Source organism: Amphiprion ocellaris, chromosome 11 (assembly GCF_022539595.1).
Source record: "Amphiprion ocellaris isolate individual 3 ecotype Okinawa chromosome 11, ASM2253959v1, whole genome shotgun sequence".
NCBI classification, from domain to species: domain Eukaryota; kingdom Metazoa; phylum Chordata; class Actinopteri; family Pomacentridae; genus Amphiprion; species Amphiprion ocellaris.
Window position 1 is genome coordinate 19,023,375 of NC_072776.1, and position 12,439 is coordinate 19,035,813.

General features: G+C 38.9%; 1 protein-coding gene across 1 annotated transcript; it reads left to right on the forward strand.

Moving 5' to 3' along the window:
- Window positions 1–5,067: 5,067 nt before the first annotated feature.
- cxcr2 (chemokine (C-X-C motif) receptor 2) lies at window positions 5,068–8,475 on the forward strand. Its single transcript, XM_023289087.3, has 2 exons — window positions 5,068–5,207; window positions 6,257–8,475. Exons 1-2 carry the CDS (start codon window positions 5,133–5,135, stop codon window positions 7,334–7,336), a joined length of 1,155 nt encoding a protein of 384 aa, XP_023144855.2. The 5' UTR covers window positions 5,068–5,132; the 3' UTR covers window positions 7,337–8,475.
- Window positions 8,476–12,439: the final 3,964 nt, after the last annotated feature.

Consider the following 12,439-nt stretch of genomic DNA (forward strand, 5'->3'; position numbering starts at 1 on the left):
GATAAAAATAACAGTTTACAGAACACCCCGTAGCTGCACTTTTAAGCCAGATAAAAAAAATAAAAAATACAACAAGGATATAACAGAAGCAAATACTGATTGTAGTACTGGATTCCTAAAATGCTGCTGCAGGCACAGAAAGACAATCAAAAGGGAGCTGTTTCTGTTCCAACAATAAAGATCTTTACTGACTAAATGAAGTGCACATTTGCTTCTGTTTTCTAATCCAATTTAACCCCATTTTAAATAGGCACAACCTTTCAGTGGTGTGTCCACAACCTAATCTCCAGCCATCAAGTAGACAAATCAAAGGCAAACAGAGCCGGATGGGTAGATGGAAGGATTGTCTGGGTGGTTTGTTCATAAAGCAAACAGGCGGCTTTATGTGCTGGATTTTCTTTTGTGGCCTAAATGTTAAAATAGCAAAGCCTTTGCTGAGACCTTATATGGATGCTAGAGGAAAGAATGTTTTGGAAAAAGCCCCCTAATCATCAGAGATATGAGGTTAGCACCCCTTATCACAGATAATTACACAAAACAGATAACATGCACCTGCTCTTTGGAAGTATTTTAGGAATCCAAAGCAGCTCCAGGAGAATAATCAAAATGTTTGTTTTGAACATGACGAAAGCATGAGATTTTCATTCTGACAGACTGGCAGAAAAACACAGATTTATAAATCAGGCAGAGCAATATCACTGAAATCTTCATTGTGTCAACCTCCCCTAATGCCACACACAAGCAATTTATTTGTATTGTAACTATAAAATGCTACAAACCACACAGAGGTAAAACCACCCAGACTTTAGCTTCCTTATATATTCAGGCTTCACCATGTTCCAAAAATCTAAACGTTAATGATAATGAACAGAGATGTATATTGAAGTGAAACCACTAGAGCACAACTGAGCTGCTGTTTTCAACAAAAACATTGTTGTTCCATTTGCACATAGTCCCCCATCCTCAAGAATTCAGCCTCCCAAGTTAAACTTTCAAAATTCTAGCTCCTAAGCATACAAGTCTGAAGCTGTTGTACTGTGTGTTTTGAAAGACTGGCATATTTCCACATGCTCATCAGACACGCTCCTCGTTGTCTATTTGTGTAACGACTAGTTCAAACAGAACCATCCCACTCCCTCTGGCATCCTGGAGCACATGAGGTGCAACAAGTGTTTTTGCAGCATCTTAACATTTGTATGTGTTTTCCTTTTGCTTTCCTTTTTTGTTTAAATTTTTTTTTGTATATTTCAGCTTTTGGAATGTGGAAAATGTTAGTGTGCTCTTTTCATAATTTGCTATCATAGAAATTTTAATTTCCGACAGCAAGTAGTGTAATAAACATTTGTTTATCTTAGACTGTGGAGGATAATCCCATGGAACCTGAGGGTTATAAGGTAATATCTTTGACTGCAGTTTGCTCAAGAAGACACAGTCTGTTAGGAGGATCAATGAGTAGATGTTGCAGGTTAATATGTTGACTGTACAGGACAGAAAACACACATCAGGTGCTAATCTTCATTAAAATAACTCATTTTACTCTGGTTCAGTCCAACTTTAACAGAACATCCCATTCACAGACTGTCAGTGAGGACAGACTGAACCTCAAACACAGCTCTCAGTATGACAGATTTTATTCTGTCCATGGTGCATCAACTTCTGAGAGTTTTCTTTGAAGGATGTCTCACTGGTAACCATCTTGTGATGTGGTTCATGACAAGCTCAGTCCATCGCTGTGTTGCCTAAACACACACTGAGTCACCGGACGCTCGCTCAGATATGATGTGGATGATCAATATAATGTGTGGTCTGTTTGCTCTAAACTGTGTCCGTGTGTGTGTATAAATAAAGTTATTGTGGCAAGGAGCGCCAGGAACTGTTGGATGGAACTAAGGCAGGCCTTGTTTTCAACATTGTCATGTCGCAAGGGGCCTTGCACAAGGAATTCCTCTTACTAGAGCTGTGTATCAACAGAGTAAAACAAGGTCAGCCTCAGACCGCAAAGATAATTACTTAAGAAAGTGTTTCCGAAGTTTCACCATTTTATCAACTTACTTGTTTTTCTGAAGAAAAGAAAATCAATATTACTTTGTCTGATTGTCTTCTTGAATAACTTAATAAAAAGGTTGAAGTGCTCTGTTCACATACTGTATGTATTAGTTACAGCACACAGGATGGCTGTGGGACAAGGAAAGACATTTGGTTTCTGGCCAATCTTTCAGGACAGGATCTGCTGACTGGAGCAGCATCTGGTCCAACAGATGGAAAAACGGCAAAGGTCTTTAAATGGATAAGGCAGGGTTTTTTATACTGGGAAACTGTTTTGTTTAGTCGACGTTGAGAGCAGGTAGAAAGATTGTATAGAGTCATCAAAACTTACAACTGAGTGAGTCTTATAGTGGTGAGACCAGACAACTCAGTGTAGCATCTGTTTATGGCAGTCAGCCCTCATTCACAAGAATGTCATTTAACTTCAATGTTCTATAGGTTTATCTTTACCACTTTCTAGCTGTTTTGAAAAGTTACCGTTTGGTAATGTATCTATGAGTCACTGTTATTGTTTGGTGGTAAGTGAAAGAAGTCAGATATATGGGAATAGTTCAAAAAGTCAAATGATTGACACTCAATAAAAGAGCAACAGATAAAAGTGATATGCTCAAACAAATGTTGTGTAACATAAAAATTTGACTATTATTGTCACAATTTAAATAAATAGATAACCAGATCAGAGGCTCCAGATTAGGTCCAGTCTGAATTAAACCTCTGACAACTTGGGTCCACTGTTCTCTTTGCTGTTTAAGTGTGTGGCGTCATTATGCCAAGATCTAAAGAACTCTCTAAGAACCTCAGGGAAAGGGGATTTTAAAAGACCTCCAAATCATTAAAAGGAAAATAAAGCTGCCAGTTTGTCCAGGACTGACAGGCCCAGCATATTCAGGCCAAGAGAGACAGTTTGATTTCAAAAGAAGCCTCCGGGAACCTCAAAACTTCACCACTGGATATGCAGCTAACTCTTAAAACTGCTTGTGTCCAAGTTCATGTATCAGAAAGACATCACACAAATTTGACTTCCATCAGAGGTGTGCCATAAAAAAAACAAAAAAAGAACGGGAGACCAATAAAACTTGTATGAGCAAATAGCAACTTTTGGAGTAATGTGCTCCTACGTGTTTAGCTGTGTTTCAGAAAAAGTTCCTCAGACCAGCTGTGAAGCACTGTAGTACAGATGTTCTAGTTTGGAGTTGCTTTGCTGCCTCAGGGACTGAGCAGCTTACAGTCAGCGACTTAACTATGAATTTTCATCTATTTCTCATCCTGTCAAAGATTACTGGAAGATACTATCTGTTGGAAACCTAAAGTTGAACTTGAAGTGAACATTTCGACAGGATTCATCCTAAGCAAATTAACAAATCTACCAATGGCTCAAAAAGGAGAAACATAGGGTGATGGAACGGCATATTCAATGTCTAGATTTGATTTCCACCTTGCAAATGAAGACATTTTTTCCACAGAATAAGATGACATCTATTCATATTTATCACTGTCTCAAAGATTATCGAGGTTTGCTTGATCAAATATGAAAATGTAAACAGTTTCCATGAGATGTACTTACAATTTCCATTCACAGAGGTCACTGTAGACTTCATGTGTACCTGAAGTCACAGTTACAAATGTCTCTACTGTGGTGCTTTGTTCCCTGGGTTTGCTGTTTGCTGCCTGTTTAGTTTACGCACTACAGACGCAGACTGCTGCTGCCCCCGGCTGGACAAATAGTCAACAAACAGTAGTATTATTTACAGTTATACTGTCAAGTTCTCAAGAAACACACTCTGATCAGAACATGCCGTGGAATTATTTTGATCTTACTGTATGCAAGATTAGACGTGCCATTTAGTTTTTACAAACCAGTTCCTGTTTCTGCAGCTGCAGACTAGATGTGAGATAACTTAATTTCATGTGGAAAGCTCCAAAATAAAGAGGGAATTCATCATGTTGGTTTTAAGAGCCCCCTGACTGGCAAAGTCATGTAGCCTCGTGAATCCAAATTAGATATTTGCTGCCATCAATTCAACTGGAGAACCAAGATGATGGAATATATTTAGATGCCAGATGTTCAAAACCACTGTTTCCATTATGTGATGAATTAACACACAGTAACTAGCACAATACCGTAAGCTACGTGTGTGTGACATGTCATTATTTTATTAATGCAATAAGTCATTGTAAAGCAAGGTAATTCAATGTCATCTACTTTATGTAGCATTTTTCATAGTTTTTATCAAGCCCAGTGAGCGTTACATTAAAACTAACACATTTAAAGGTTAAAAATTATATTTGATTTGATTTGGATGCAAGGGTTGACCCCTTTGGAAGCTCTAATGCGATATTTGCTTTGACAGATTTAAGATAATGAATGAAAAGTTTCTTTCTTTAAACACTGAAGAAGTGGTTATCGGTGTTAAAATCAACAGGGATGTAAGACAACAGGAAAATGGAAATTCTTTTTGAATTGCCTGAGCCCTTATTACTCTGATATGGACTCTTTCAGCGCACATCAATAAACTGACAGAATAATGTACTGTATGAAATATTATTTATACATAGTGATTTTTTGGGAGGGGGGATTTTTAAAGTTTAAAATTGGTCTTAATCACTAATTTTCAGACGGGGTTGATTTATGATAATACAAAGAAGAAAAGACAGACATATTGACAATGGTTAGAGACCAAATTATACTTTCCTACACTGTGAATTTGGCTCATTTTTCAAAAAAAAAAAATTGTGTTGTGCAACTGCAATTACAACAACACACTGTAACAGCAGACTTTTACTGGCTAAAAAGTTTTATTTAATAGAAATATTATCAACATTTCTCTGCAGGTTTAGCTTTTCAGCATCTTGTCACCTTCTGCATTCACCTGTGTGATTGAACATGAATGTTCAGGGGAGATAACATGTAGATTGCTATATACAGATGAAGTCTGTGGTTTGCTGACTTCCTTTGAACCATCGACTTTGCTAATATATCAGCAGCATCACTACTCTACAAACTCAATGCATAGAAGGACTTCCACTACGTCTCCTTGACAAGTCGCGTTATTCTTGTTTAACCTGTACACAGGAAAAAAAGAGAGATGAAGCTGCAACTTTTCACAGTTACTCTATTGAAGTATTTGGCACTGGCCAATCAAGCAGAAGGAGAAAAACAGGTAAGCTATGGAATTCTGGAATTTTCTTATTTGTTGTGAATGTGATCCAAGGACGAAAGAGCTGTGGAGCCATGCATGTTAGACCAAGAAATATTTTAGTGTCATTGCATTTCAGTAGCATTGTATATTAATACTGCTATGATACAGTGATATGTGACTATATTTATAAAGTGAGATTATTCAGAATTTTAAATGGCTTACTGTCAAACAATGAAAGTCTCCTTGTAACTTGTTTGTTTAGTATGTAGAGGTAGTTCCTAGCCAAGTTTCTTGACCACAGACTTCATTCATCTCCAAATGATGAAGTTGCTGGAGGGCTAATATCATTATCTTTTGACAGAGTTGCTATTTTCCCCTGTTTCCACTCATTACGCTGAGCTCAGCTCTCTCCTAAGTGGAAGATTATACATATATGAGAGTGGTATTGATTTTGTCATCAACCTCTTGAAAGCAAAGATGTCAAACTTTTAAACAGCTAGTCAGTTAAAATTCACTATATATTAATCTAGGTAGAGTGTTCATTTGTGTTTAATTCTCATTATAATCAGTATTACTAAAATAATCCTATAATTTCAGGGTTGAAAAACACATTCATGCTCTCTTGAAAACTGCATTCAAATCAATTTCACATCAACTCCAGGAGTTTCAATCGAAAGTAAAAATACAGTTTTTTTTTCAGCTTCACAATTTTTTCTATTACCAAAGTATATTGCAGTTTCAACATCAAAACTGCACCAGTTTAATGTCTCTGACAGATTAATAGTAACAAGCATTTGTTCCCTGGATGTATGATCTGTTTTCAGATATTTTAAAAAGTGAATTCTTTAAAAGGTGCACTTTAGGTCAACCTTGAAAGTCATGATCCAAAAACTAAACAGTTTTTGGTTCATGACGCCTATGTGTGGTTTAGTCTGATTGGATGTAAAACCTATCAGCCTGAAATGTATTTTTCAAATTTCATTCAAAGCTAATCTCTACTGTGCTGCCTTAAACTGTTGATTCTAATGTGGCTCCTTCTTACCAGTTGCAATGATTTTGTCTCTGTTTAGTTGATGTCCACTAATGAATATGAGGGCCTTTTCGATGATCCATACTTCAGCTCAATGGAGAACACTACTTATGCTTATGAAGACTACGAACCATCTACTCCCTGCAACATCACTGTGCCTGGATTTAACAGCTTGGGCCTGATGATTGTCTACTTCATCGTGTTTGTTTTCAGCCTCTTTGGCAACAGCGTAGTCGTCTATGTGGTTTGCTATATGAAGAAAGGCAGAGCCAGCACAGATATCTACTTGATGCACCTTGCGCTGTCAGACCTCCTCTGCTGCCTCACCCTCCCGTTCTGGGCTGTGGATACGCACTTTGGTTGGATCTTTGGCAACTTCCTGTGCAAACTCTTCTCGGGCTTTCAGGAGGCCTCAGTGTACAGCGGCGTGTTCCTGCTGGCGTGCATCAGCGTGGACCGTTACTTTGCCATTGTGAGAGCCACACGTGTGCTGCCCTCTCATCACCTGCTGGTCAAAGTGGTGTGCAGCGTTGTGTGGCTGGTGGCTGCAGCGCTGGCCTTACCTGTGGCCATTAAGAGGGAGAGCATGTACGATGATGACCTGGGCAAGTTCATCTGCTACGAAAACCTAACTAATGAAAGCAGTGACCAGTGGCAAGTCAGCATACGTCTCCTGAGGCATACGATGGGCTTCTTCCTGCCTCTGCTGGTCATGGCGGTGTGTTACGGCTGGACCGTGGTGACACTGTTCCACACCCGCAGTCAACAGAAGCACAAGGCCATGCGCGTCATCCTGGCAGTGGTGTTGGCATTTATAGTGTGCTGGCTGCCTCATAACGTCACTGTGCTGATTGACACACTCATACGAGGCGAGACGATTGAGGTGAAGACATGTGAAACTCGCTACAGGGTGGAAGTGGTTCTACATTTGGCCAAAGTGTTAGCCTTCATGCACTGTGCGGTGAACCCGGTGTTGTATGCCTTCATTGGGGAGAAGTTTCGTAACCAGCTGCTCTTAGCTCTCTACAAACATGGCTGCATCAGCAAGAGGCTCCACATGGCTTACAGAAAGAGCTCCGGCAGCAGTATCAGATCCAGAAACACCTCTGTCACTATGTGAACAAAAAGTTCTAATGGAGGATTAGGTGGTGGCGATTTATATTTCTACTCCCAGGTGGCCAATTGTTGTAATATAATCTGAAAAGAAAAAGAAAACTAATATTTGTTAGATGGTGGTTAGCACTTTCACCTTGCAGCTGGAAGATCCCCGGTTTGTGTCCCGACCTGGGCCTGGGAGCTTTCTCTGTGGAGTTTGCATGTTCTCCCTGTGCATACATGGGTTTTCTCCAGGTACTGCTTCTTCCCATAGTCCAAAAACATGCTCAGGTTTATTGGTGATTCTAAATTGTCTGTAGGTGTGAATGTGAGTGTGATTGTTGCCTCTATGTGTAGTCCAGTGATAGAGTGGTGACATGTCCAAGGTGTCCCCTGCCTTCACCCAAGGTCAGCTGGATAGACTCCAGCCCCCCGTGACCTTAATGAGGATTAAACAGTGAATAAATGATTGATGGATGGAGGAATAACAAGACTGCTAATAAAGTTCACACTGGTTATTTACTTCAGAGCCTCAGCATCCTGCCATAGCCCAGATGTAACATTTACAAGCAGGACTGTGTTTTTATTTTCAAATAACTTAATTATCATTGATCAATGAGTCCAAAAGGTTCACACTCCAGAAGGAAAAAACAAAAAACAAACAAAAATGGAGAACTTTCTATCAAAGTGCATGATGAGAAAGCTGCCCAGTTTGGACTACTTCCATGATGCCATACTTTCACTGCTTTGAGAACTCATGCAGCTATTAAGATGTTATTGTTGTGCATTTTACAAAGCTTGCATGTTTCTTCTTGAAATGAAAGGCATTTAAGTCCCATATTAATGAAATGTCTTCAGACACTGCAGTGTTTCCATTTGAACACCTTTTTGTTTTGTTGACCTGAAAAAAAAAGCTTTTCTGCCTATCAGCTATCTTAATCTTTTAAACAGGAAGAAGTGGTGAAATCTGCTCTTTGTTTTCAAAAGCAGTGTACGTTGCGTCTCTTAGATGATGACTGTCATTTATGCAACAATTCTGTAGAAGCCATGGCTGCAGGAAACAAAACATTGTGGTTCGTAACAAGTGTTGTAATAATACAATGTTGCATGTTTTTCACTGTCCATGAACTTGTTTCTTGCATTATTAATAAAATATTTTCTAGATTTCTGCGTACAGTGATCACATGAATGTCTGTGCATGTGCTGGTGGTGCAGGTTGATAAGCTCATTTGGATCCAACCCCACCTGGGTGGCACTGTGATGGATATGTGAAAATATGTGTTACAAGAAACTGTGCAGCGAACATGGTTGCAAAACAAAACCTACATGTAAAGGAAGGATATGTTTTTTACAGACTCTGATCATATGAATCCTTACTGGATTACAGTTTTAGTGTACAATCCAAAAAGCCAAAAGCAAATAAAATTGTCAAACTATACAACAAACATAGGTTTAGCTAATACGCAGTTAGGAGCTTTTAGACACAGAAAACTGTCATAATGATTTATTTTTTGAAAAGACAGTGCTGGTTAAAACTCAAGTGATGCTGATTTTTAAAAACAAAACATTAAATCGCAGTTATTTATTGCCTTCTTTTGCAGGACATTTCACAACACTTTTTACTCACTTATGCTAAACACAGTTGATGCTGCCAGTACTTTCCAGGCATATCTGCACTGTTTTATTTATTTTGGTTAAAAATTTCAGCACTCCTCCAACAACCAAAATTAATACTAGTAATAATAATAATAATAGTTTAAATGTTTAAATGATTTCAGTTATCAAACATTTGGCCATCCAAATACATTTCGGGACGAACAAAAACAACTTTTTCTCACTAAAATAAGTGAATTTCTGCTAAAACACCAAATGCTGTCTCATGAGTTCTGGCCATGTTCCTGTTAGTATTGTATTGTATAGTATTATTGGTTTGATGTTGCACTGATTATCAGAATGACCGTATGAACTTACACGAGTATTTACTGGTAATCCAGTAAACATGGCTTTCAAGAAATGATTCTCATTAAAAGAAACAAATAATCAAATTCACGTGTCCAAAAAAAGGCAAAAACACAAACTGGATCTGTGTCATGATTCATCAGCGTGTCAGTCATGTCTTTAGGAGGAGGTTTGAATAATGTCTGCAATAGAGGTTTTATGAGGTGAAGCTACTGATCCTGAACAAACTGGGGATGGCTGAAGAGAGATGAATTCTGGGAAACTGGCCAGGTGCAGACAGGTTGTGAATCTATCCCATTGGAGGAAAATATATTGTGTCCATCTAAAGTCTTTACTCTTCACAAAGACTGACAACACAAGATGACCTGCGGATGATCGCAAAAAAGTTCCAGAAGTCTGTTGCTTTACTCCTGATAAAAATGAGGAACTTAATAGAAGAAGTAGGCTTCAGTATTTTTAAAATACCACTCATTCTCTAATATGACAGTTTACTTTCATTTCTGATATTTAACAAGTTCATTTTCTGGAAGAAATGTGATGCAATGGTTTGGTACCAGAGTCAAACACCAATGTGACAGTTTAAATCCAGTACTCCCTCCCAATCAAACACTGTATGGAAAACTGGCAGGAGTTTTTTTTTGTTATGTTCAGTTTCACAACATCCCAGTATGATTTAATGCAAACACATGAAGCTATCAAAACTCAATATTACCTTGCAGTTATTTATTTATTTTTAAAAGGTCTTTGCTTGGCCTTTTTTCAGCTTTATTGACAGGACAGCAGTGAGAGAAAGACAGGAAAGTGGGGAGAGGAATTGGGGAAGGACCTGCAGCAAAGGCCCATGAGCTGGATCTGAAATCATGACTGCTGCATCGGGGACTATAGCCCTTATTTATGGGTCACCCGCTCAACTTGTTGAGCCACCAGGGGGCCAACAGTTATTTTATTCCAACATGGAGTAAAGCAATAAATAATTGATTGTCAGACGTTATCATATTTTGGTCCCCCACACAGGCAAAAATCAAAATACACTACTGTTCAAAAGTTTGGGGTCATGCAGGCAATTTCATGTTTTCCATGAAAACTCACACTAACCTCTGTACCCATATGTAGATAATCCATGAAAAATCAGACATTTTCAGCTAGAATAGTCATTTACCACATTAACAGTGTCTATAGTGTATTTCTGATTCATTTAATGTTATCTTCATTGAAAAAAACACACTTTTCTTTCAAAAATAAGGACATCTAAGTGACCCCAAACTTTTGAACAGTAGTGTATACTGAAGTGGACATATGGACTGTGGGGAAATCAGTAGTGAGGTTAAAATCACAATAAGTAACCAGCGGTGCAATTCAGAAAAGCGGTGTTACATCCCAGCTATCAACTCTCAGCTTACTCAAAGGCACAACCTGGTGGCAGAAGCTGTTTTTGCAAACATCAACACTTAAAAATGTGTCCCACTTCAATGGAAAGGGCCACAGGTGAAGACAGTGGTCCTGCTTCACTTCCACCAGCCAAGAGCATGAACCACCTGTCAGGAACACTTAAATACATGGAAGGAACATAATCTGCACCCATGATTACATTAGGAAGGGGGGCACATTAAGTGAGGTCTGGGGGTCCTGAGGAATTTTTGAGCTCCCACCACTTAAATTCCTGCAATCTGATGAGTTTTGCACACCAAATTTGTCTTTTTCTACATTAGTTTATGGTGGAAATGTCTTTCTTTTTGTAAAGGAAACCACCAATTTCAAGGTTTCCTTCAAAATATAATGAAATATATGGTACAGTTGTGTCACTGCCACAATCAGGGAGAAAACACAAACTAACACCTGCTGCTTAGAGGCAGCTGGTCAGAATGGTCAAGAATCAGCCAATCTGCAATGAATTAGACACTGTTGGAACACAAATATCAGTGTTTACAATCGTGTGTTATATATCAAGATGAGCTGAGAAGATGCCATGCAAGAAGGAAGCCCTTCCCCTAAAAGCAGCACCTTAAAGCTTGACTGAAGCTTACTGCTGATCACACGGGCAAAGAAAAACCTTCTGGAAGAAAGTTCTGTGGTTAGATGGAACAAAAATGGAGCTATTGGGCCACAATGACCAGAAATATGTTTGGAGGAGAGAAGGTACTCTTTAACCTGAAGAACATCAAACCTACCATCAAGCATGGTGGTGGCAGTATTATGCTTTGGGGCTGTTTTGCTGCCATTGGAATTGGTGCTTTACACTAAGTAAATGGAGTAATGAAGACGGAGGATTACCTTCACATTCTTCAAGAAAACTCACAATCATTTGCCAGAAGGTTGGTTCTTGGACACAGCTGAATGTTTCAACAAGACAATGACACCAAACACACAGCAAAAGTAGTAAAGAAATCGATAATTTAGACCAGAATTAAGAGTACAGACTGGTCTCCCCGGTGTCCTGACTTAAAGCCCATTAAGAACCTGTGAATTATGTTAAAGAAACAAGTCTGCATCGGAAGAACAAGTTTAATTAACCTGCAGCAATTCTGTCAAGAGGAGGGGTCTGAGATACAAACAGAGCATTGCCAGGATCTTGTGGAAGGCTACCAAAGCACCTAGTAGAGGAGAAAATGGGATGTTCAACCTAATATTAGATATGATGTCTGTATGTTTTTGACCCAAGCGATTGTGTAATAATTCCAGGAGACCTACAATAAATCTATGACAGAACCAAAATGTATGATGTGTTTCAATGATGTGGATCAACAATCCTATCAAAGAAACTCAAGTCTGGCCAGTCCCCAGGTAATTAGGCCCTTACCAATGCAACGGGGCTGTCACAGTAGGTATTTAACATATTTAGAAGTTTTTAACCATGAGAATAGCCCCTTCGTAGCTTGGCTAATATATCTGATGCATTCATTAGTTACATCTTACTGTCTATAATAGTCCATATATTCCAGTTGACTCAGTTGATACAGTGCTCACATGGTGCACACAGTAAACCAAAGCAGGACTGTTTCAGAACAGAAAATACTGGAGTATTTCTGGGATGAAATAAGTTGGTGGACTGAGGTTCATCGGGAGCAAACAGCTCATTTTGGCTCTTTTATTTCAGGCTGGTGGCCACATGAGACCTGTTCTCTCCGCGATGGGCGGGAACAAGGCTGCGCGTAGGATGACATCATGTTAC